General features: G+C 37.7%; 1 protein-coding gene across 1 annotated transcript in view; it reads left to right on the plus strand.

Moving 5' to 3' along the window:
- Positions 1-27,256, plus strand: part of L3MBTL4 (L3MBTL histone methyl-lysine binding protein 4) — a gene marked incomplete at its 5' end in the record, with an annotated part of 293,576 nt that overhangs the window by 180,531 nt on the left and 85,789 nt on the right. Inside the window, one exon of the mRNA XM_039219339.1 lies at positions 9,164-9,234. Within this exon, the coding sequence (XP_039075270.1) occupies positions 9,164-9,234 (71 nt within the window). The remainder of the gene's footprint in view (positions 1-9,163; positions 9,235-27,256) is intronic.

Genomic DNA, 27,256 nt, shown 5'->3' on the forward strand with positions numbered 1-27,256 from the left:
TAAGATTCTCAGGGTCATCTTGTTATGTATTTATTTCTTATTTAGTGAAAATAGAACTATTAGAGAGGAGGACTCTTACTAGGTTTTCCCAAAACCATTTACTCTTATTTATACTATATGTAATACAAAATCTTCCATCTTGAACACATTTCATTGTAATAGACTAAAGGCCTCACTCTGCAACAAAGAATAAAATTATACTCGTTAAAACAGTGCCATCATAAAGAAATTACTTTGAAATGCAACTGCTCTCTCTCCCCCCATATTATCTGTTAACTGGCTTCCCTAGGCCTGAGTGGAGCATTTTTTTCAGTCATTTCCCACCCACATGAGTATTCTTTAATACCTTTTTTTTTTGCCTCCCCAAAGCAGTGCTTAATATATTCTAATTTACACAATTGGTAGAACCACCATTGTTAATATTCAGTCATATTCATATTCACTCATTGCTATTAAGAAAATCTAAGAAAATGCCTAATAAATCTCATTTTATTTGTCCTAATGCCTTCCATATTATAAATTTTGTGCGCTTCCCTAAGGGCTATATTGATAATAAAAATGGCTGTGGAAAGCTCTGGTAATCAGAGAGAATGGAATGTAGTGGAATAGTCCCTTAATGTTCCTTATAATAAATTGTTCTGCCACAAGCAACTAGTTTATTTCCACTACTCACATTAGCTGCACCATAAATACCTTCTGTGGGGTCCGTTCTCAGAATTAAAACAGTGTTAGTTGCTTGCTTCCCGTTATTAACCTTCCAAGTCATTACATGGATTTTCCTTAATCCATCAGTGTCTTCCCACGTAAATTCTCTGCCGTGGAAGATAAAGTCAACTCAGTGTCCCACTCACTCCTCATCATCACCCACAATATTGCTTTTATTACTGGGCCATTGGTGCCTTTGTTCTCATTCTTCCTCCCTTGTCTACTTCCACCTGTATCTTCTCCCTTCACGAAGGCTAATTTGTGTCTTATTCAATAACAGTTCCAGTCCATATGAGCTTCTTGAGGTTAGAGATCACATTTTACACATTTATATATTTCTGACACTAAGTATAATGCCTGGCACTCAGTGGGTGCTCAACAAATTGAGTAGATTTGGAGCAGCCGCTCTGTGCCAGACATGTGCTAGGCCTGGGGATATGGACCCAATAGGAAATAGTCCCATTCCTTGTTCTTAGCATCCCTTTGTGCTTTGGTCCATACCACACATCAGTAGCTTGTGTGTGTGCCTTTTTAAAGCTTACTTTGTATGCATGCCCTATTTTCTCAAAAGAACTGGAGTCTGCTAAAGAGTTAAGGACCAGTTTTCATTACGCTTTTGTTTCTTCTCATTCCTAGTCCCATTATAGGTTCTTAGTAAATCTAAGTTGATGGGTTCAGGTTTAAACCTCGGTTCCCCTCTTAGAGTTTCTATTTTTTTTTTATATTTTTAATGTTTTATTTATTTCTGAGAGAGAGAGAGTGTGTGAGCAGGGGAGGGTCAGAGAGAGAGGGAGATACGGAATTTGAAGCAGGCTCCAGGCTCTGAGCTATCAGCACAGAGCCCGATATGGGGCTCAAACCCAGGAACCATTAGATGATGACCTGAGCCAAAGTCAGACGCTTAACCGACTGAGCCACCTAGGTGCCCCTTACAGTTTTGATTTCTTCACCTATAAAATGAATATAATAGGTGAGGCTTAGATCTTGCATATAGGTATGTAGATGTAGGTAGATATAGATATGTGACTGGGCCTGGCATGTGGTAGAAACTAAATAATAGTTCCATGTTTTTCCCCATTTTTACAACAGTCATTGATTTTAAAATGTTGCAACTGGACCAGTCCTAGTTGTGTATATGCAGTACATGTTTGCACCAAAAATAGAAATTTAGACCTTTATTTATTATTTTTTAATGTTCATTTATTTTTGAAAGAAGAGAGTCAGAGCACAAATAGGGTAGAGACGGAGTCACACAATCTGAAGCAGGCTCCAGGCTCTGAGCTGTTAGCACAGAGCCCACACAGGGCTTGAACTCACCAGCTGTGAGATAGTGACCTGATCTGAAGTCAGCTTTTTAACTGACTGAGCCACCCAGGTGCCCCTAGACCTTTATTTATTCAGTCTGAGCTATTCCTTGGTATCTGGAACTCAATTAATTACACCCCTTAATCAATTGAGCAGTGGTCAACCATCAAGACACCCAGGATCCTTCTGGGACTGTAGAGGCTGTGGCTAGACAGGAAAGTCACCCCTACCCAGACACACTCCCTCCCTCTCCACACCTCCAAGTGCACTCTAAGGGACCTTTAGCCAAGTATGACAACCCTGGGGCTGTGTAATGGGAAGGGACTCAAAGATTGCCTAGTCCTGCTTCTTCAGCATAGAAGTAAGGATATCAGAGCCAAAGAATTGAGTTCCCTTATCGACACTGTCATGAACGGCAACCTTGAGCCTCCTCCTGGGTCACTGCTCTTCTCACTATTCCATACACTTCCTCCACAAGAATTGGGATCCTGACTGTAACAACATCCTAAAATCAAACATATTTGCTCATTCATTCATTAATTCATTCATTCATTATTTTCCATTTAACAAGCACTTAGAACACTACTGCTCTGAACTTTAATGCAAAACAGACTAACACCATTGTCCTCTGCGAGCTTTCACTTGGTGAGAAGAAGGTCCCCCAAGCTAGCGACATAGCAGGACAAGGGTTTGAACTCAAACAGGAGGACTTGGCAGCAGGCATGTTGATTCACTCATTGCATCGACATTTGTTCACTCAGCAAATACACATGGAGCTTCTCCTCTGGCCCAGTGTGTCAGGTGCTAAGGATACGGAGGTGAATAAGACTGCCCCGTCCCGGCGGGTAGAGGACATGGAGGAGGAAAGGCAAAAGTAAACCGTAAAGGAGGAGGAATTCGCAGACTATGATTAAGTGCCGTGGAAGGAGTAACAAGGGAGTGAATGGGCAGCACTCAGAATGTCTCCAGGCTTACCTATCCTACTGTCCTAGAGACCATCGGCAGATCCACGCCATTGGCACAAACAAGGCGGGGGCGGAGGGACAGTTCTGTTGAATATTTTGCAAATTGAAAACGAAGTGAGTCATGTCAAGATCAGCTCAGGGGATCAGGAACAGTGCTGGGGTGAAGGGACTTGGCCCTCGTTGGATCCCTCTTGCCCTGGTTCCTTTGGCACTTTCCTCATAGTCTTGTGTTTTGTAAACAAAGTGACCTTCTGTTGATACGTTATAAAATACCCAATGTATGCCCTAAAAAGATCTTTAAAAATATTTCTCTGAGCTGGTTCTCACAAGGCATTTTATAATTTATTGTGGATCTCTGGATTTCTGGAATCCTGCCTTGGCCCAGGCTCTTAGTAATTAACTGCTACAGAACAGCATGTGCTAAGAAGTGCATAGTCCCTTGCATAAGGGACACTGCCGTTCCTGTGCACCAGACAAACAAGACTTTGTTGCCCAGGCACCAGCAAGCATGTTTTCTCGTCTACGTACTTAATTTGGCTTTAAAATAATTATTCTCCACTCATTGTAAAGTTGAGGCATTTAACATGATATTTTCTCATAATTAAAATAATGCTTGTGTATGATGAAAAAGCTAGAAAATATAGATTAGTAAAAAGAATATAATAAAAAAATTTAAAAATTTGGGGCACCTGGGTGGTTCAGTCGGTTAAGCGTCTGATTTCGGCTCAGGTCATGATCTCGCAGTTCATGATTTCAAGCCCCTCATCGGGCTCTGTGCTGACAGCTCAGAGCCTGGAGCCTGCTTCAGATTCTGTGTCTCCTTCTCTCTCTGACCCTCCCCTACTCATGCTCTGTTTCTCTCTGTCTCAATAATAAATAAAAGATTAAAAAATTCATAATACTCAGGCCTTTTCTTGTCAGATAGCATAACTTATAGACTTGTAAAAATATGATAAAATTCCCACTACAGTGATTCAGGTAATATACAAGGTTTTAAAAAATAATTCTCACTCCCCACATCTCAACTCTGATGGGTGTCCTGAGCTTACTTGTATGAAGAGTCATGTTCTCTTTTACACTTTTTCCATGTTTCTATATGTATGGATATTCAGATGTACATTCACTCTTTTATTAAAATACATTACAGTAATTCTGCATTAATGTTTATTTTGAAGTTGGCTTGTCTCACTCTGCATAGATTAGGGCATAGTCATGTTGCATGTGGGAGAAAGAGACTGCATTCTTGACATGAATGCACAGGGAAGCTTTAAAGGACCCTGACATTAAATATAGTAAATAAATAAATAAATAAATAAATAAAGCTTTAGCTTTTATAAAATACACACATATTTTTATCCCCAAGGTTATAATGGTGGTCTGAAAAAGGCATCTATAAATAAGTCAGCAATTATGGCCAGAAGAAAAATAACCTGGTCTTAGACTTTTATTTTTATATGGAAAAGTTGTAAAGATTTAAGCAACTAAGTTTCCCCACAAAGAAAAAACAAATTTACCATCTCCTTTATGAGCTTCCACATAAAACCATTGTTTGCTGGCTCAAAGCAAGTCTGACAATAAAATACTAGCTTAAAACATGTTTTGTATATTTAACAATATCTCCTGGAAAATTTGTCATATTAAGCGGATTTAATGCATTGTTTTTAATAACTATCATATTCCATAGTGTGGACATTCCTTAGCTCATTCCCCTATGGACAGGTATTAAGGTCATCTCTAGCATTTTCCCTCTGTAAATATGCTGCGGTAAACATTTTCATATGTAGATCATGTATTGATGCTTTAGAATGCAGTACTTTTAAAAGTTGAATTATATTTTGGGGCGCCTGGGTGGCTTAGTCGGTTAAGCGTCCGACTTTCGCTTGGGTCATGATCTCGCGGTTCGTGGGTTCGAGCCCCGCGTCAGGCTCTGTGCTGACTGCCAGCTCGGAGCCTGGAGCCTGTTTCAGAGTCTGTGTCTCCCTCTCTCTCTGACCCTCCCCTGCTCACACTGTCTCTCTCTCTCTCTCCTAGAAATAAATAAAAATATTTAAAAAAAAAAAAAAGTTGAATTATATTTTACTTACCAACTAAACATACTGTATGTATCCCTTCTTAGATTCATAGAGCCTTATGGGGTCCTTAGTTTATTTTGCTTTACTATAACTAAATTCACATGTACAAACACATACAGACAAGCATACGCATGTGTGTAGAAAGTCTTTGTGGTCCTCGTGACGTGTCCCCAGCCTGCACGCCTCACCTCCACACACACTACCGCCACTATGAGGTCTTCCCTGCCTGCCGTCCACACGCCTGTGTCTTTGCAGTGTCTCTCTCAGTGCTTCCCTTGGTAAAACTCGGTTTGAGCCCTCTGCAAACTCATCTCCTCCTGAAAGCTTTTCCTGGGCCTCGCTGACCTTTCAGGCAGGAAGTTCCCTCCCACTCTGTGACCCCAAAGCAATTTCTTCCTCTCTTTGCATAGCCTTTTTCTCAGCCTGCCTGTGTGCAAGTCGGCACTGCATACACCTGTGTCCTCTAGTAGACTTCGAGTCTCTTGGTGGCAGACACCATCTTGGCCACATGCGACACCCGCGTTTAGGAAAAGCTCAAAGAAATATTTGTTGGGCATGGGTGGTTTGTCTAAAAACTAAAAAGCAGTCAGAGCTCAATATTTGCCTTTCAAGCCCTACTCTAGGTTGTAGCAAACTGCAGTTATTAAGGCAATTTTGAGAAAATAGTCATGTAAGTCTATCACATGTTATATGTATATTTTTGGCTTTAGGAGCCTTTTCCTTTACTGCTAGAACAGGAGCCAGCAAACTTTTCCTCTAAAGTAAGTATGTTGGGCTCTGGGAGCCTTAAGGTCTCTGCTACAGTTTCTCAGCTTGACAACTGGACTGTTGTGTGAAAGCAGCCATGGACAGTAAGTGGCAAATGGGCATGGCAGAGTTCTAAAATTTCATTCACAGAAACAAGCAATGGGCAAGACTTGACTCCTGGACTGTCTTTTGCAACTCCTGTTCTGGAAGGCATCTGGCTACATTTAGACGACTAACCTGACTTACATCCAAATTCTGATTTTTCTGCTTTGGCTCTTCTACTTACTGTGTGACTTTGGGCCAACGACTAAACCTCTCTGTGTTTTTCAACACATGGGATTAATATCACCTACCTTCACGTTAGGCATCTAGTAGAGGGCCTAGCATTTACTGAACCCAGAAACAGCCGCTAACTTGCCTTATTTAATGTAGAGGAAGCATAGAAAGAGGGTCAGAGAGCATGCGGCCCCTTTTTGCGCGTGGAAGTAGCAAAATCCGAGGGACAAGGCAAGGGGAAAACCGACAGGTAGCAGAGCCTATTGGGTAACAGGGGCAGGTCTCACCAACAGAAGCAGGAACCCTCTCAGTCATGTGCCCTCCTCTGCAGAGTGACCAGGGACACACAGACAGACAGGTAGCCTGGCACTTGCTGCTCCAAGAGCAATATCACTAATAAAAAATTCTGAAGATTGCTTGGAGCGCCTGGAACTATGATGACTATATAGAAGGTATAGGCCAAGCTTCAAGCAGAATTATTGGGGAAATAGTAATACTTGGAGATGTTAATGGTGTTACCTTTTTAGCTAAAATACAAATAATTACTCTTTGGCGCATTGCTGGCCTCATCATCTGCAAACATTTCTACTGTCTGTATGCGATTAGATTCTTTCAAGATGAGGCACTCCCATCTCTTTTCCCTCTGCCGTCAAGGTGAAGTCCAGACTTGAGAACAGCCTGCAGGGCTCTCCATACTTGGGTTCTAGCTTGTTCTTTTAGATCTTTATGCAGGTTCTTTAGCCAAATAGGTTGATTAGTTTCTTCGTGTCCCACAAACACCCCCCCCGCCCCCATTTTGCTTATGCTCGGTCTGTTGCAGTTTCTGCTTTTCTCCCACCCTTATTTTCTAGAGCTTTACAAGGCCATTGGTCATGCACATCTCACTTCTGTCAGGACCCGACCCAGCTGCATCCTTCGTAGATCCCCCCACTAGTGTAGTGCCAGATCATCTCTCCCTCCAGCTGCCAGAAGCATTATTGATACTCCCTTTTTCAGCTCTGTCTGTGACATCTCCTTCTTGATGCCTTCTGTAAATCCCCAGTAAACATTGGACAGTGATGCACAGAGGAAGGGGAAGCCTGGATTTGGCGTCTACAGACTTGAGTTTATGTTCTGGCTTCACCATTGACTCACTGTGTGCCCAAAATGGGCAAGTAGTTTAATATCTCTGAGCCTCAGACCCTTTATTTACAGCTGGAATCCTATACCCTCCCTTAATAGAGTTTGCACGAGTGAAATGAGGTTGAACAAAGTGAAGAGTGGAGGAATCCTTAGAAGGTACCTGCCTCCCTCAGGAAATGTTACTAAGCGTGAACCAATTACAAGGTTTGGCTTGGTGTAGCTCCCTAGCGATGGAATAGTTTTGAAAGCGAGATTGTACTGAAATACATTAGTGGTAAATGACATTGCCTGGAATTTTTTAAAAACTACTCAGTAGTTTTATTTGATTTATTTTTAAATTGCTTTTTAAAGTCCCCATCAAAGCTATATAAGGCATACTAGCTTCTATTTTTCTAAATTTTAAGATAGAATCAAGATCTTCATCAGTATCTATTGTAGAGGGATGCTTTAAGATGGCTAGAAAATCAGCTCAGTCTCATCAAATTTGTCAAGTTTGGGGGAATATACCCAAACAGATATTTGCCAAAATATATAAACAGAGCTAAAATTATCCTTTTCCCCCATCTTATTCTTTGCAAAATGACTACACCATGCTACATAGAGCATGTGTTGTGCCCCTGGCATCCCACCCTGACCAGCTCTCTCCACCAGATGCTCGCTGCCTCAGTTTAAGACCTCTTTCTATTGCTAATATCCTTTCCTCCAAGGATGTAAATAAATCCCGATGATCTGTATATATCCAGAATATAATGAAAATTAAGCATATTGAATTAATGAAAATATTCCTCACGTTTTTATGCATGTCCCTGCTGCCTAAATGTTTGTAGACTATTCTGTAATATATTATTTCACCAATTGTTCAGAACAAACACCGTCGGGCAAGTCCAGTCTCCATTTTGCACTTTGGGAAGCTGAGAGCTGTAGATTTGAAAATGAACTCTGACTCACCAACCTTGAGCCTGGCCAGAGATTTTCTGCACTGAGATTACCAGACCTCCTTTTAAAGTCCACAGATGGGGTTTCAAAAGAAATTCTTTCTCAGTTTCTTGCTTTTTTGGTTAAAAAAGTTCTTAATGGTAAAAAAAGATCATCTAAGTGATGTGTTAGCTAAAGTTACCTCCAATTATGTACCAGTTGCTTAGGTTTCTGTGTAAGGTTTCGGGAACTGAATCGGTGTCTCATGTAAATCAGAAACTAAAGAAATACTCGAGAGCTTATCAGTGAAGATAAAATGAGAGAGCTGCTGTACAAGTAATAAGAAAATACGTTTGCAAAGCAAGCTATTATAATTTTCATTAGAATAACAAATATGTACACATACATTAATCAACTATCTCAGGGTCTCTCTATTTAAAATTAATTTACTAGGTAATTAGCAAAGCTGGAAAAAGTTTCATTTAAGAAACTTCCATGTTCATTACAAACCGTGAGCCTCAAGTTTTAATAAAGTTGTATGATGGAAGAGTTACAAAATTAGTCCTTACTGCATACCGGAGTATTTTAAAAGTTAATTAATTCTCTGACATTCAACTGCATAGCTAAATTACTTTATGCAGTTGTTTTAGTATAATGTCTATAATCTTCTGATCAAAATAAAAGCTAAAATCATAAGTAGCAATTATTATTTACCCACTTACTACCACATGTCCCCTACCATCCCTGCTACTTCCTCCTCAGAGTCTGAAGAGATTATTCTCAAGAGAGTTTTGGAAACTTTTTACTGTAACACAGTGAATGGGGAGTTGGAGAAGGGAGAGCTTTCAAGTTGCAGGCTTCAAAGTTAGCTTCAGACTGAAAGTATATTTTAAAAATCTTAAATGGAAGAAGAATTCTAATAAGGCTGTGTGGCAAAATACCTGCTAATCCACTATTGTTTACCTTGTGGTTTCTATTTAAGTTTGTGCTGCTGTCATGATTTATTCCTACCTCACAGGATAATGAATCTAGATTTTATTTCTGTTCTCTGCCCAGACTTGTACAGCAGGCAAAGTGTTGGAAAATCAAAGGAAGAGAAGATATTGACTTGGATAATCTCTTCAGAGGTAAAAACGAAAACACTAGCGAAAACACAGCCTATGCTTTTTTGTGTGAAGTATGTCTTAATTTGTTTCCTGGGTTGGTTTTATCACTTCAGGAGGGGACAGTGGAAAGAACTTGAAGAGGGTAGGAAAGATCTGTGTTCTAGTCCCAACCCTGTGGTCAAGCAGGTTCCACTGTGTCTACTCCCTGACCTTGATTCCCTCATTTTTAAAGTGAAAGGACCAGACTATAATTTCTGTGATCCTCACTCCTGATAGGACAAACCAGAACTTATCAAACTAGGGTCTGTGTCTGCAATAGACTCTCTCCGCCATCTGCAGAGGGCATGGAGGAGGGGAACCCGGAGTGTCTTGTGACATTTGTGTATGGTGAGGGACTGGAAAATGTACCTCAGATGTAAGACAGGCAAGAAGGTTATTGGGGGTAAAATTTAACTATTAAAAGCTGGAGGATTATTAGAGTGTAAGAAAAAGAATTGCCTGTCTTCATTTAATTCTCTTTCTTTCTGATTAAGATTCACTCTAGATAAAATTTCACCTATAATTTTGAGGTTATATTGTAGCAACCTAAGGAATAAGTTTCCCCTTGATTATGTTACTTTAGTGCAATCATTTTTATTTGATCAGATGAAAATATTGGTGATTTGTAACCAGCGTCCTCATGTCTTCAGCCATAGTAATTCTTCTGTATGTTTGTATCTTGAGAACATGGTAGGAGATCTGTTCCTCTTCCAGGGGAAAAGAAAATTAGTGAGTTTTCTGCTGACTTGGCCAAAAGTGCACTAAATTCGCACCATTTGGTAGCACTGCGCTCATCTCCAATACAACTACCCATTAGACTTTTCTTAAGAGGAAAAAAAAAGAGTGTGCTAGGAGGCCATCGAACAAGAGAGTTATGACATCGATGAGCAAAGCTGACCTACTCGCATCAGTCAGGGACCACGCTCAGTTGTGGTTGGAATGACTCCTGATTTCATCTCAGCCAAAGAGAGAGAAAGGATCTTTTCCTCAGAAAATGAGGGCAGCTAACTTACTTTGATTTCGTTGTGCATCCACACATTTTCTCAAGCCAGAGGAATTTCTGTGTAATATAATCAGGCCTGAACACTGCTTTAAATAAAAGAAATGACTGATATTTTTTAGAAACTGCTCCGTACAAATGTTCTAATCCACTTTACCATGCCTCCATTCTGTAAACAACATGTGTTTTGGAACCGTACAAGGAGCCCTAAAAAAGTGTCAGTGTTTTAATTCATATTTTGACACTTTTGAAAATATCTCCACAGAGTAATTATGTATATGTTCCTGTTAAAACAGATACACAGTCAATTTTGTAATTCACATAGTAGAAGTAGTAATGAGGATCATCCTTATAAAAATAGAAAAGATCACTAGCAAAATGCATTTGCATAATGTGAAAGATGAAGTCTCTTCTAACTTGTTCAATATGTACTTATTCTTCTCTGCATCACTTTTAAAAGGTTTATGTTGTTGACCTTAAAAATAAAACCGCCAGTTATTTTACCAGTAAAATGAGTGTATTTGGGAAAAGCAAAGAATTGCAATTAAGGACAAGCAATCTATGGCAAAAGTACAAGCAAATCTGGAGGAAAAAGGAAATGGTACTTTATAGAGAAAAAGAAGAAGTTGCTCTGAATGAAAGTCATTGGAGGAAAGGGAGAGTTCAGGGTGTGACCGTGACATTAAATGATCATTTAATATTTTCCTTTTCACTTTCTTCAGCCTATAAGTCTCAGCATAAATTCCAAGTTCCTTTGGGTTATTCTGTTGTCCTGGGTATATATCTGAATAAACCCCTTAGGTCATCAGGAGTATTTTTTTTAAAGAAAATGAGCTAAATTTGTTCTCCATTTCTCCTATGAGGGGAAATAGTACGCTTTTAATATTTGAAGATTATGTGTACATGTGTACATACAGCTTGTGTTTTTCATATCTTGGGCAGTTTTCAACTTTTACTTGGAAACATCTTTGTTTTCTAAATCATTTTATTCGCAATAGATATTCTTGACAGATACATAATAAAAAAATCTCCCCATAATTTTTGAGAATACTTCTTAAAGATACAATATGCCTTCCTTTACCATAATTATGTATAAAGGTAACATGGGATGATAGAACATTTTAATTAGTTATATAAATTTGTTGAGGAAAGGATGATGATCTAAAAGGATGTCTGGTAGTAAACTTGATGGAAGTTAGAATCTGTCTTACTACTCTACAGGTGTACAGGTAAACTTACGGGATGTTACACCTAAGACATGGTGAATGGTAGTTCTTTTTTCTCTCTTTTGTTAAGTAAAGTCATGCGTGAAAATACTATTGACATATCTGCTACACATCCCTTCTCTTGAATTGAGTTGGGCGTCTACGTGGTGATCTTTTAGGTTTTTACCTTTGCTCAGTGAATGCTCCACAGAGAACCGCACAATATCGGCTCCTTTGAATACAAATTGAATGAACGTTAATTAAAGCACATTTCCATTACGTATAAAGGACCCACTCACCTAAGTGATCTGCCCTTGTGCCCTTTAGAGAGCCCCAGAACCAGAACTATTGAAACTCAGCTACTGGGTACCATAGACACATGTATGTCATTGTCAGGGCCACCATGCTGCACTACCCCAGAGGACGTTTTTGCTACTGTGGAATATTCAGCCAGGAAAGTTTTATTTTAACTATTTACTACTTTGGGTCTCAAATGTGTAACTAATGTTCACTTAAAAAAAAAAAAAAACCAGGGGCGCCTGGGTGGCTCAGTTGGTTAAGCGTCCAACTTTGGCTCAGGTCATCATCTCATAGTCCATGGGTTCGAGCCACACATCGGGCTCTGTGCTGACACCTCAGATCCTGGAGCCTGCTTCTGATTGTGTCTCCCTCTCTCCCTGCTCCTTCCCTGCTTGTGCTCTTTCTCTCAAAAATAAACATTAAAAAACAATTTTAAAGAAAAATCCAAAAATTTCATAAAGCAAAAAATATAAGAGATAAGCATGAAAAAGCTAAACATTGTTTAAAAAATCCCTCACAGATCTATGTTGGATATAATAATTCACCTTTTCACTTTATTACCGATACAGAATGTTATTTGGTGAACAACAATTGACTTTTTTTTTTACCTCCAGTTGCTAACATATCATGGCTACCTTTCTAAGTCAGTGTGTGTAGACCTGCTAAGTTCTTCTTTTTGTTTATTTCTTAAGTAATAATTTTAGACAAGTACAAGAAATTATACTCATTCAGTCACATTTGGGTCAAGAAATAGAATCAGAATGGAAGTCCACATCTCGCTATCCAATTACCACTTCCTGCCAGGGCCCTGACTCACTCTTCTGATTTCTGTCACTGTGGTTGCTTTGACTCTGTTTTGGTCATTTTATAATTGAAATCACACAGTATGTATTCTTTTATGTCTGCCTGAGTCTTTTTTGCTAACGTTATGTTTGTGAGATCCATTCAAATCCTCTTTGCCTGTTTGCTTCTTCTCGATACTGGATATTATTCATTTTCATGAAGATGCCACAATTTATCTGTCCATTTTAATGTTGGTTTGCTTTCAGTTTCGACCTCTCAGCAGTGGTGCTTCTCGGAACATTCTTGTATGTGATTTGATGCACATGTGTACACTTTTCTGTAGTGTACATACTGAAGGGTGAAATTCTGGGTAATTGAATGGGTTTGCCTTTAGGAGCTAGTGTCAAATAGTTTTACAAAGTGGTTGGACCAGTACATTCTTCCCAGCACAGTTTGGAAATTGCAAGTACTCCACGTCCTTGCCAGCAGTCAGTACTTATCAGTCTCTAACTTTAGCCATTTATTTGGATGTGTAGTGGTATTTAATTATGCTTTTAATTTTGGATCTCCCTGAGGCCTGATGAACTTGAACACTTTTTCATGTTTATTGGCTATTTGAATATCTACTTTTGTGAAATATCTTTCACATTTGTCTCTTAGATTATATGTCTCTTATTGATATATAGGAATTCTTTAGGTCTGTGAATAAGTCCATTGTTGGATAGATACATTGCAGATATCTTCTCCAGTCTATGATTTGCCGTTTCACTCTCTTAATGGCACCTTGTGATAAATAGAAATTCCAGAATTTAATAGAGTCCATTAATCCCTTCCATTTTGTTTAGCTCTTCTAGTGCTCTGTTTAAAGAATTTTGCCTATTACATTTTCATGAAGCTATTCTGCTGTTTTTTTATTCTAGAATCTTTATTGTTTCATCTTTCAGATTATAAATCTGCATTTAGATCTAAAATGTACCTGGAGCTGATTTTTTTACACATGGCATAACATAGGAGCCAATATTCACTTTTTATATGAATATTCAGTTGACCCAGCACCATTTAATAAAAAGACCTTCCTCTCTCTTATTGCTCTTCATAAGTTAGGTGACCATGTACGTATGGGTCCATTTCTGGACTGTGTTCTGCTCCTTGGGCTTGTCTATTCTCATGCCAGTCCCATACTAGTTTAATTATTATACCTTTTTAAATCTATATAATAAATCCTGATAGCTAAAAGTGCCACATCTCCGATTTCTTTTTCTTTGAGATTGCCTGGCTATTCTTGTTCCTCTGCATATCTAAAGAGCTTGTCTTTGTACATACACACACACACACACACAAACCAAACAACATACTCTGATTTTTACTGGAGTTGCAGTGAATCTATAGATCAATTTCAGGTGAATTGGCATTCTCTAATTCATGAGCATGGTATATGCTTCCATTTAATTAGGCATTCTTTGATAATGTTAGTCAATTTCTCAGAGCCAAGACCTCCAGTGTAATGTGGAGTAGATATGTGATAGCAAGGCATCTTGTCTCATTTCCAGCCTCAGGAAGAAAGCATTCAGAAGTTTGTTGTACAGCATAATGTTTGCTGTAGTTTTGTAGTGCCCTTTAATAGATTGAGAAAACTGCTTCCTTTTTTAGCTTGTGTTTTTATTTTTATGAAGAGGTATTGAATTTTATCAAATGCTTTTTCTGCATCTATTTGGATCATCAAATGATTTTTCTCTTTATTCTGTTAATGTGGCGAGTTATAATGATTCCTCAGGAAATTTCTTATTGAAGTTTATCATATACTTGGAAAAATATGTAAATTATATGAGTATTGCTCAATGAATTTCAGTGAATGGATATTCATGTAACAGCACCCAGATCAAAACATAGAATGAATATTTCTTTACCAATACAGGTAGACCTCATTTTGCAGCACAAGCAATGAATTTCAGTTACTGTGGTTTAAGTGAATAATTCCAGTCCCCTAACAACACAATTCAGATTTCAATTACCACAGTACCTTAACTGTGGGTCATTGAACAAACTGCTAGCCCTATAGTCCACAGATCACCACCTAACAACAGTTCTGTATAGTGATCAGGGCCTGATAATGTCTCTTCTTTCAAAGTCTGCCGATTATTCTGAGCACATCTGTTAGTCAGTTAACACATTGAGAGCAAAGCATATACTTGTGTTGTCTTCTGGCTCCCAGTGATAAACACATGTGATATTTTACAAAAGTGGATACTCCAAAGAGTACTGGCCAATTCATATGAAAGTACAGTAAAGAAAGAAAGTGAGAACATTGGAAGTGAAATTCTAATCAAATGCAAACAGATTTATAGAAAAAGTAGCTGACCATGGAGATGCTGGCTCTGCTCCCATTTTGAGAGACTCTAGCTGCACTGTCAGAGGATGTCAGTGAAAACAAACTCTCTGAGAAGATGACTGGGACAAACTAGGTGAATACGTCCCACAGAAGTGTCACTGGAAAAATTAAAAAAAAAAAATCCCTTGCAGATGTGGAAGATAAAATGTTGGAAGCTGATCCAAACTTGGAGAAAGTATGGCAGTTTACCAAAGCAGAGAAAAGATGCTTGCTCTAAATCGTAGGTTTGAGTCTAGAGGAAAGCCAACATTGTGCAACTCTTGATAAGTTTTTACAAAGACATAAAACATTTGACCTCCATGTTGTTAATGTTTGAAGTTACAGTGTACTAAAAAATATTATCACTACTATTTTTTAAATTTCCCTACATAATTATAATTGACAGTAAAAGATTTTTAATGCTTTGATCAAAATTTGTAAAGGTCATGGAGAAATCAGTCTTCCCATTATTAAGCTCGCCTTGTCTTTAGCTCACTTTCAGCTTACACAGTCATTTTTACAGTTCAACTACCATGCCAAGTGAGAATGTCTCATATTTTATAAAGGACTTTTTCAAATATGTTCATTAGAGAAGTTGGTGTTGAATTTTCTTCCTTGTAATGACCTCATTATGTTTTGGTCTTAAGAGTATGATGACCTCATAAAATTAATTAGGAAGTATGTTCTCTTTTTCCATTTCCATAAAGACTTTATATAAAAGTAGTGACATTTCTTTCTTAACTGTTTAGACAAATTCACCAGAAAAGCTGTCTGAGCCTGGACTTTTTTAATGGCAACAATTTTAATTATAGATTCAATTTCCTTAATAGATTGGGTACTTCAGATTTTATAAATTTCTTACTTTGGACTATGTCGATTTTTTGGTACTGTGCTTTCCTTTCTCTTTTATTAATGTCTGCTCTTATAGTTTAGCCTTCCTGCTTCCATGTTTCTTGTGGCTTATTATTATTGTTTCTCTGACTTGTTTAAGTGATTGCCTGGATCATTTATTATTAATGTGTGTGCTTAAAGCTGTTAGTATTAATCTAAGCATCGCTTTCCTATGTTAAAAACTTTTTGATTTGTTAAATTTCATAATCATTTAATTCAAACTATTTTCTCATTTACACTGTGGATTATTTTACCTATAGGTTGATGTATAATGCTTCATTTTCAGATAGTTGGAGATTTTATTATCTTTTGTTTATTGATTTCTAGCTTTATTCTACTGTGGTCAGAGAACATATTCTGAACAATGAATTTGTTAAACATGTTATTAAATCTTTTTTAATTTTTATTGATTAACTTTTTTTTTTTTGGTCTGCTTGTTCTGTTGGTTCCTGAGAGAAATATGCTAAATCTCTCTTCTATGATTGTGGAATTAATGGTTTCTCCTTTTACTATATATACTTGTAGACTATATTATTAGGTTCATGTAAACTTAGAATTATTATATATTCCTAATAAATGTCCCCTTTTATCACTTTGAAATACATCTTTCCTAGTACTTCATTCCCTAAAGTCTACTCTGTCTGGTATTAATGTTAGCACATCAGTTTTTTCTGGTTAGTGTTTGAATGGTTAGTGTTAGTCTTTCCATCCTTTTATATCTTCATCTCTGTGTTTATATTTCAGTGTGTCTCTTGTAAGTGGCATGTGATATTTACTTTGATATTCATCTGATTGTAGTAGCCTTTTAATTAGAATATTTAGTATATTTATATGTAATGTTATTACCATAGCCATCATTTCAATAATTATTTTCTATTTTTTATTAATAGTTTTGTGTTTCTTTTTATATTTCTTATTACCTTTTTAATTAACCAAGAATTTACTATACCATTTTCTCTATATTACCCTTTTGGTTGCGCATTTTTAGTGTTCTCTTAGTAGATATCATAGCCAATATAATATCAGTCTTTGTATAGGATCATTTCCCCTCTATCCGAAAGGCTTCTTATTTTATTTCTTCTGGAGTCTGCTAGCTATGTATTTTCTTTGTCTATAAATGTCTTTCTTTTGCCTTAACTTCTGAAGAATATTTTTTCTGACTATTGAATTCTGAATTGGCAGTTAATTTTTTTTCAAGTTTTAAAGATGATGATCCATTGTCTTCTGACCTCCATGGTTTTCCTCAGGAAGTCATTTGAGGTTTTATTGTGTCGCCTTTCAGGAAAGTATGTGTTTGGAGTATATCTTACTATTTCTGACTGCTTAGAAGATTTTTTTGTTGTTGTCTTTGACTTCAGAAGTTTTATTATGAAGTGCCTAGATGTAGTTCTCTCTGTTTGTCTTTTGGGGATTCATAGTGTTTCTTTAGTCTGTGAGTATATGGCTCTCATTACTTTGAGGTTTTCTTGAATGTTATCTCTTCACATATTGCTTACTCTCTTCTTTCCTTTCTTTTCTTTTGAGACTCCATCTACAAATATATTAGACCATTATTTCTTTATATGTCTTATATGCTGTTTTATATATTTTCTTTCCTTTTTGAACTATATGTTTCAGTTTGGACTTTTTTCTACTAACCTTTCTTCAACATCACTAACGCTCTCTTCAGTGGACTGCAAACAGCTCTCCATCCAATGACTTTTTAGTTAACTCCTTGCATTTTTCAGTTCTGGAATTTTTACGTTATAATTTTTAAAACAGATTTTGTTTCTTGAATAAAATTCTCTATTTTGCCATCTAATTTCTTAAACACCTTAGTCACAGATATTAGTTCTGTGCCTTCTGATACCAACCTGAATCATCTGTGGGTCTGCTTTTCTTGTCATCCTTCATAGGAGGGTTGACCTACTACAGCTACTCCATCATAGCTGGGAGTGGAATTCCTGCCATATTCATACTTAATAGCCACAAAATCTCACTGGGTTATTCTGCCATCTTTTATTTAATGAAATGCTCATTCATGCACATTTTTATTCTTTTCAGCTTTTACATTTAAAACAAAGACAAAGTAAATACTCAGTTATATGTGAGCATTGCAGGAATATTTTTATGGGATTAATATCTCAAAGTGTAATTATTTTATCAAAAGTGTGTGATTATAAATTATAAGTGTTACTGTCAACCTGCCTTTAAAGTGTCTGTAGCCGTATACTCTCCTAATAACGTCTAAGAGCAATTACTTCACTCTATCCTTGCAGATAATAACTATTGCTTATTCCTGTCCTTTGTGCATTTTATTCTTGCTTATGTTATTATTGCAGACTTGAAGCTGGCTTAATGTATTATGGATACCAATTATTTATGGTCTGTTATAGACCTTACTAATAATTTTTATATATACTCCCATCTTGTGCTTCCACCTTATATACTATTTCATTTTTTAACTAAAAATGAATTTTCATGCGGTCTGATTTATTGGGTTTCTTTTTTCTTTCATGGTTTCTAGTCTTCATTTCATCCTTATTCCAACATTAAGGTCATACAACTATGTATTGTCCTAGAAAATCTGTGGCCTCATCTTTTTAACATGCAAGTCTGTACACTATATGGAATTGATTTTTTACTTAAGGATTAATATACCAGCTTGTTGTTTCTCTGAATTATTTCAATACCATTTAAAAAATAACCCATCTTATTTCCATATTAATTTGAATATTGTCTTCATATAAGAAGTTCTGTCATATATTTGAAACTTAAAAGCTCTGCCAGGGCACTGGGTGTCTCAGTCAGTTAAGCTTCTGACTCTTGATTTCACCTCAGGTCATGATCTCACAGTTGTGAGACTGAACCCCGTGTTGGGGCTTGGGATTCTCTCTTCCTCTCTCTCTGCCCCTCCCCCACATATACAAATACAGTCTCTCTCAAAGTAAATAAATAAACTTAAAAAATGTATAAAAATAATAACTAGAGCTTAAAGGCCCTGCCTTGTCCCAGAGAGATCTGATTCCATTGGAGGAAAGCCAGTGCTGAAGTATCATTAGAAGTCAAAAGTCTAGAGAGACTGAGGAAGACAATATCAAGGAGATAAATATCATCACCCTAACAGGAAGAAGGAAAACCACAACTAGCCAACCAGGAATGAAAATAAAGATTTAAGCAGTTTACCAGAAAGCCACAACCTGTGGTTCTTCCCCATGGGTTTAAAAGATTCAGATCTTCTCAGACATCTTTTTATTTCACCTAGTTATCTATGGAAGGTGACTCAGAGTTAACAAAACTGACTCGTTTTACAGGCACATTAAAAGCCTTCTGCTCAGCCTCTGTAGGTCAATTTACCAGGAATTTTTAATTCATGGTATTACAATGCAAGTCTGTTGGAAGGTGTGGAGTTAGTGCTCTTGGTTTTGCATTGCATCACAAAAGTAGTTGTTCCTGTGTGTGCCTACAGATCTTTAACCACCACGGAAAGAATAAGCTGTTGTTACTTAGCCAGGTGCGTGCTACATAGAGTGTCTGGGAGAGAAGGAGCTTGAGAGCAAATTGATATTTATATTGACTCTGGGTTTTTGGTTGGGGGGAGGTTGGTTTTTCGAAGCTCATGTTCAAAATTAGTGTTCTATCTGTGCCAGCATCTGTCTCAGTCTGTGTGGCATCATCCTTCAGACCAGCAATAACCCCAGTTGCGGCTCCACAGTCAAGGTTACTCAGAGTTTGGAAGTGCCCTGTGATTCCTAATGATGAATTCCATGCTTACTGCATGATTTCTTCATTAGGTTAGAGATTCTCATTAACATGTCCTTTAAATTTGGTGAAAATATATTTTGTCATTTTTAGCCTAGGTAAAGGATAGATAGAAACAGAAAAATCATATAGGGCGCCTGGGCGGCTCAGATGATTAAGTGTCCAACTCTTGATCTTGGCTTAGTTCTGGATCTCACGGTCTTGATCTCAGGGTCATGAGTTCAAGCCCTGCATTGGCCTCCATGCTGGGAGTGAGACCTACTTAAAAAAAAAAAAGAGTGAGAAACATAGGAAATTATCAGTGGTTACACTTTTTGCATTATATTTAGAAAACTGATGTATTCTATGAGGTGAATTTTACACTGAATTTTAAGGGCCTTCCTGAGGTTCATGCCCAGTGGTTTTACTCACACAGAGATCTGAGGAAAGAAGGGCCTACTACAACCTCCTTACTGACAATGTTTGCCCATGGGAATCATTACAGGCAAAAAGCAAATTGATGGCTTCAGTTCTGATGTGAAAATCATCACTCTAGTCCTCACAACAAGAAAGAAGCTGAACAAACTTGAAAATCAGCAGCTCTTTCAGATCCATCAGAGAGTGGTGGTCCTACTGTCCAGGGAAACTGTTTTACCACTGGTTTATATGTCCTGGGGGAAAATCAGTTAGACAGCTCCAGTCCCCTCTAGCTATGTGTCACACATACTGGAAGGGAAAACAAGAAGACTAAGAAACTCTTCTTAAGGCCACAGGGACTTAAGCCCATTAATAAAAAAAAAAAAAAGGGAGGGGGGAGGGGTTAATCATAAGACTCTAGAACATTTTCCCCACCAGTACATTAACCACCACATTAATAGGGCCCCAGTATAATAACAGTAGATTTATAACAGAGAACTTTGAGATACAGACTCTGTTGAAGGAGTTTCTAGGGAAACCCAAAGACAAAAGAGAAAGAAAGAAGACACTAGAAGACGTTGAAGCCTCTGACATCCATAGGGAAACCAAACATGAGCAGCCTAACTGCTAGCTGTTTTAACATAAACTCTCACACCAAATACCTTTACCTAAGCTCCTATCACTTGATACCTCATGTCTGGCTTTCAACAAAAACTACAAAGCATGCTAAGAGGCAAAACAAACAAACAAACCCACCATTGACTGAAGAGATAAAGCAAGCATTGGAACCAGTCTCCAATATAGCAAACATTTTGAAATTATCTGACTGGGGATTTAACCATGATACAGCTATGTAATTATGTGACTATGATAAGAACTCTAATGGGAAAAAGAGGATATGCAATATAAGCAGAGAGATGGAAACTCTAAAAAAAAAAAAAAAACAAAAAGAATCAAAAGGAAATGCTAGAAGTCAAAAACTCTGTAAGAAAAATGAAGAATGCCTTTAATAGGCTCATCTTTAGCTCAGAAAGGACTAATGAAAGGATCAGTGAGTTTGAAGCTGTCCATAGAACTTGCCAAACTGAAAAACAAAGAGAAAAAGAAATGAAAAAAGATGCTATAGAATATCCAAAACTGTGGAACAACTACAAAGAGTGAAAAATACATGTAATGGGAAGATCTGAAGAAAGACAAAAAGGAGCAGAAGAAATATTTGAAACAATAATGGCTGAGAATTTTCCCCAATCGATGACAGACACCAAAACCCCAGATCCAGGAAACACAAAAAAAAAACACTGAGGATGAATGTGAAAAATTCTACACCTATGTATATCATATTTAAGTTACAAAAAATTAAAGAGAGAAAATCTTGAAAGAAGCCAGATTTTTTAAGAAACCTGTAGAAGAGCAATGATAAAAATTACACTGGACTATCTTGAGAAGCTATCTAAGGAACAGAGAGTGGAGTGAAATATTTAAAAATATTTAAACTTTTTTTAAAGAAAAAAACCCACAACGAACAATTTTGTGCACAGTGAAGTTATCCTTCAAAAGTGGAGGAATAAAGACTTTCTCAGACAAACAAAAACTGAGGAGATTTGTCACAGTAGACCTTCCTTGAAAGAAACGTTAAAAGAAGTTCTTGGAGAAAAAGAAGATGGTAAGGGTCAGAAAGTCAGACCTACATTAAAAAAGAGCATTAAAGAAGGAACAAATGGAGGTAAGATTAAAATTTGTTTTTCATATTCTCAGTTGATCTAATAAATCACAGTTTGTCAAGTGCTTTTCAAAATAATCATAACAGCAATGTATTGAGTGATTCTAGCTTATGGTGAATCACTATAAGTGATTCACTATAAGTGAAATGAATAAAATTTTAAGGATAGGAAAATTTTAATATGCCAAGAAAGGAGAGAAAATCGAATGACAAAAAATGCTTGATTAAAATCAGAGAAAGGAGGAAAGAAGAAGAAAAACAAGAAAAACCTCACAAGGGCAACAAATTCAAAATGGATCATAGATCTAAATATAAGACACAAAACTATAAAACTCCTAGAAGATGATGTAGGAGAAAATAGAGGACCTGTGTTTGGCTATGAGTTCTTAAATAGAACACCAAAGGCACAATCCATAAAAAAGAAATTTGATAAGCTGGACTTCATTAAAACTAAAAACTTCTGTGAAAGACACTGTCAAGCAAATAAAAAGATAAGCCACAGACTGGGAGAAAAAATAATATTTGGAAAACATATATCTCCTAAAAAGGCTTGTGTCCAAAATATACAAACAACTGTTAAAAAGTAACGATAAGTGGGGCGCCTGGGTGGCTTAGTCGGTTAAGCGTCCGACTTTCGCTTAGGTCATGATCTCGCGGTTCGTGGGTTCGAGCCCCGCGTCGGGCTCTGTGCTGACTGCCAGCTCAGAGCCTGGAGCCTGTTTCAGTCTGTGACTCCCTCTCTGTCTGACCCTCCCCTGCTCACGCTGTCTCTCTCTCTGTCTCCTAGAAATAAATAAAATATTAAAAAAAAAAAAAAAGTAACGATAAGAAGACAACCCACTTTTTAAGAGGCCAAATATATGAACAGACACGTCAGCAGACATAGATGGCAAATGAGTGCATGAAAAGATGCTCAATGTCCTATGTCATCAGGGAACTGCAAATGACAACAATACAGTACCCCTACACACCTGTTAGAATGGCTAAAATTCCCGCAAAACAGCAAGGACGTGGTGTAACGGAGACTGTCATTCATTGCTGGTGAGAACATAAAACAGTATGGCCGTTTTGAAAGACTCTGGCAGTTGCTTTCTAAAAGTAAACATGGAATTGCCATGTAATCCACCATTCCTCTTCCTAGACATTTACCCAGATAAGTTTGAAACTCATGTTTACACAAAAACCTACACACAGGGATACCTGAGTGGTTCAGGTGTTTAAGTGTTTGACTCTTGATTTTGGCTCAGGTCATTTCCACAGTTTGTGAGGTTCTGTGCTGATTCCACTTGGGATTCTCTCCCTCCCCCCCCCCCAATTCCTCCCCTGTTAACACACACGCTGTCTCTCTCTCTGTCTCAAAATAAATAAATAAATAAATAAATAAATAAACAAAAACCCCTACATATGAATGTTTACAGAAGCTTTATTCCTAATCACTAAAAGCTAAAAGCAACCAAGATGTCCTTCAGTAAGTGAAAGGATAAACAAACTGTGGTACATCCATACAGTGGAATGGATCTGTTCCATCCATTCATTCAGCATTAAAAAGAAATACGTTCCAAAAAGGCGTATTGTTAAGTGAAAGAAGCCAACCTGAAAAGACTACATACTCTAGTTTTTCAGCTATATAATAGTCTATAAAAGGCAAAACTATAGAGACAGCAAAAAAAATAAAAAAAACTGCAGTTTGGGGGAGTTTAGGGTCAGGGAAGGCAAGAAGAGATGAATTGGGAGAACTTGGAATTTTCAGAGTGGTGAAACTATTCTGTATGAAACTCTCCACCATATGATAGATGCATTACACATTTGTCAGAACCCATAGAACTGTGGAACACAGACTGGATCCTAAGATAAACTATAGACTTCAGATCCCAACAATAATATTTCAATACTGGTTGATCAATGGCAGGATACATACCACACTGATGTAAGATACTACGAATAGGAAACTGCAGAGTGGGCGAGGAGGGAACTGCAGGAACCCTCCATTTTTTCTGCTCAACTTTTCTATAAACCCAAAACTGCTCTAAAATATTAAGGATTTTTTTTTGGGAGGGTGTTGTAGGTACTTAGTATCTTGGTAATGACTCAGCAGTACTTTGTGTGGTGTGGGCCAGACAGAGGGATGGAACAAGCTGGAGTTACTGGGGAGAGGTAGGGAAATTTTTTGCAGTTGGCTGAAAGGTGATTCTAAGGGCTGGAGCTTGGTACCTGCAATTAAGTGAAAGGGGGACATTCTGAAAATTAAGTCAAAGGAAATTGATGGTGTAATAAACATATGTAATGAATATTCTCAGTTTCAGTCCAAAGAAATGTTAACAGCCATCACAAACATCTTTAGTGCTGTAACAAAATATATATTATGCACTGTTCTTACAGAGTGTAGATACTGCATCTGTTCTCTCTCTCTCTTTTTTTTTTTTTTTTTTTTAAAGTTTATTTAATGAGCAGGAGAGGGATAGACAGAGAGAATCCCAAGCAGGCTCCAGGCTATCAGTGCAGAGCCTGATGCAGGACTCGATCTCACAAACCATGAGACTATGACCCAAGCGGAAATCAAGAGTCAGACGCTCAACTGACTGAGCCGCCCAGGTGCCCTGATACTGCATCTGTTCTTGACAATACTCTCTTGCAGGCAGTCTGCTGCTTCCTTTGGTTGTCAGTTAAAATATGAATAAGAGCCTTCAAGGTAGAATTGAATGTAATAAAAGTTTCTCATTTAAAAGAAAAGCTATTAGCCTTAACTTTGCTTAAAAAATAAATAGCAGAGCACTGAGTCCCAATTTCGAGACCAGCTGAGATTAGAGGTGTTGAGCTAGAGATTTTGGAGGTGCTGAGATTCGAATGATGAGTTTGTCTCTCTGCCAGATGGCTCTGAACACCTACACCCTTGGGCCTGCTGGTGGCTTTGGCAGAGACGCCAGTGAGGCTCGAAGCAGGAGGAAAATCCTTGGAAGTAAGTGGAAGGGTCTGGATGCCTCTTAGCCTTCTTTCTAAGATCTCTTGAGCTTTTTTTTTCTTTAGCTTGTCTTTTTAATATGTCCTATATTATCTTTCTAAAAACTCCCTTCACCCTTCTTTTTGAGAAAATTCTCCTGTCAACTTTCAGAAACCCATGAAAATGAGAAAGCCAGGTTTGTTGGTTTGTTTGTTTTCTGATGGACTCTAGATATAGATGATAGCGTATGGGCTTTGAACACATAAGTATTATTGACAAAATATTTTGAAAATCCAAATGTGGAGAAAAGTTATAGTGCAAGAATTTTAAAAAAAAGTCTGAATAAAAATAAATCTGCTTTAATAAGTAGATACTTATTTTTAGTCCTAAGGCTTGAGGGACTGACAACTCTAAAAACTCAATTCCACAGCACCAAGTCTGGTGGAATGTGGGCAGCCATGCCATACGCTTCCTCGGAGTATTCCAGAAATAACCCTCTCGAACTGGAATCTTCTCTGACACATCCTCTTCTCCACGCTGACACCACACCATCTCCGGTGATAGGCGAGTACAGCTTTACCTATCTGCGTCTCTCTGGCCTCCTCCACTGGGCTCTTGAACCTTGTTAGGGGAGAGCGAGCAGACCCCGGTGGCCAGGCTGAGGGGCCTGCCCTTGTTTACTGTCCAGAATGGTGGAAGAGCTGACAACCCAGAGACAACCAGAGAGGCAGGCCTTGTTTTCTGGAATAGAATCACAGCTTGCGTCCCAATCCTGCGCAGTATTCTTTCACCAGGGCCAGAATGGGATTCCTAGGTTCTTAGATTCTAGGCTTATCATCCCAGGCAAGGTGATAGGGAATTCTAATAACTTCACCTTCTCCCCAGTGTCTGATTTGAGGGATGTGGACATTCCCTTCTCAGATTCTGTGAAGGTATGAATCGCGTGGGTGTTTCTGGGTGGAGCAGGATGGCCCCAGAGCAAAACTATTTGTTTCCTCTCTGTCAGTTGCCCCAGGGCAGTTACAGGCCTGTCTCCCTCATCAATAATTTCAGTGCTGAAGGGAAATATTCCCAGGTGCAGGAAAGAAGCTTTACCTTTCAAATATATCGGGAATCAAAGAAAGCCCCTGAATCTCTCCAGCCCGTTGATATTGTGAGACACTTTTTTTGCCTTGATGACAGGTACCGAGGGTTTGAAACCAAACCAAACAAAACTGCCCTGATACACAGTCTCCTTGGAGAGAACATGCTTGTTCTATGAGAAAAAGTTTTCTAACCTTGGGATTTATGCTCCATAAAGATACAGTCAATAAGAGCTCAGGGTTTGTTCTAAAGGATACAGCGGAAAGGTTAGAGAGGAGAGAATGTTCAAAAAGCTGGAACAATCCAGGGAATGAGGCAGTGGGATTCCTTTTCTTAAAAGCCCCTTACTCAAACGTTGTCCTGGGTTTCTCTACCTAGACAGCCCTGCTCTTGTGACATTCCGTGAGTGCTGAGAGGGAAGATACACACGGTGAAGCCAAGCATCTTGTATCTAAGCAGAGAATCAGGATTCGATATCTGGAATATATGGAATATATGTAAATGATTCTTGACTATATCGCTGGAGAGTTGCCATGCTAGATTTCCGACTTGAAATTTTTCGGACCTAGAAATTATTACTGAGCAGTAGAAAAGGAATGTCGTTTCTGACCCCAGTATACTTGGGTTATTTTCCCAAAAGTCATGCTGATCTATTATATAAGTTGAGAGACACAAGGACCTCTTTATAAATTAAAGGACTAGATGTTAAAAATGAATAATTTTACATAAATGAGGGGCATATATATTATTTCAGTACCATATGAAAATATACCTGAATATGCTTAGTGTATCAATTAGGTATTTGGTTGAGTCACACTGAGTGCACTGCCTCTCTTCTTGTTGCCATAGTTACCATTGCCTTGTGGGGGTACATCTTGTATCATTTATGTCGTAGACTTTATTTATTAGCAAAGCCAACGGTTTCTTCTCTTATTTACATGGCTCTCCCTCATTCTCTGTTTTCTTATGTTTTTCTTTATTGATTTGTTTTTTTTCCCTTGAATAATTTCAGATGATGCCTTTTTCCCTGAGATGTTGCCTGCTAAGACATCCGTGATTTTCATGTGCAAAAAGTCAGATCATAAAATAATCATAAAAAATAAATAATAAAATAGCATTTAAGGAAACTGGAAACTAAACTGAAAAAAAAAACATAGAAGCAAGATTCCTGAGTTATTCTAGATGTAACTACCATGATGAACTTTTATTTTCTTAATTTCACTTTAGAAAGGTAAGGCTTTCAAACAATATATTTTCCCTGGTGGTCATAGATTTTCATTCATATGTATGAATATATATATATATAAAATATATATATATAAAATATATATATAAAATAAAAAATATATGTATATATATTTACTCTGCCTAGTTTCTGTTCTATAATTTTGAAAACAGCACTCTTTAAAAAAAAAAAACATTTCTTAGCAATGGCATCAAATAAGAGCTGTTTCCTTAATATGCTCACTGTGCTAGTGATAGTGATAGTAAATTCATCTCACACTCCTCATATTATCGCAGTTTCATGTTTATTGGCCTTTTTTCACTCTAAAGGATTGCGGTTACCATTTTACTTCAG

This window comes from Hyaena hyaena, unplaced genomic scaffold (genome assembly GCF_003009895.1).
Source record: "Hyaena hyaena isolate Hyena2069 unplaced genomic scaffold, ASM300989v1 scaffold_812, whole genome shotgun sequence".
Classification (NCBI taxonomy): domain Eukaryota; kingdom Metazoa; phylum Chordata; class Mammalia; order Carnivora; family Hyaenidae; genus Hyaena; species Hyaena hyaena.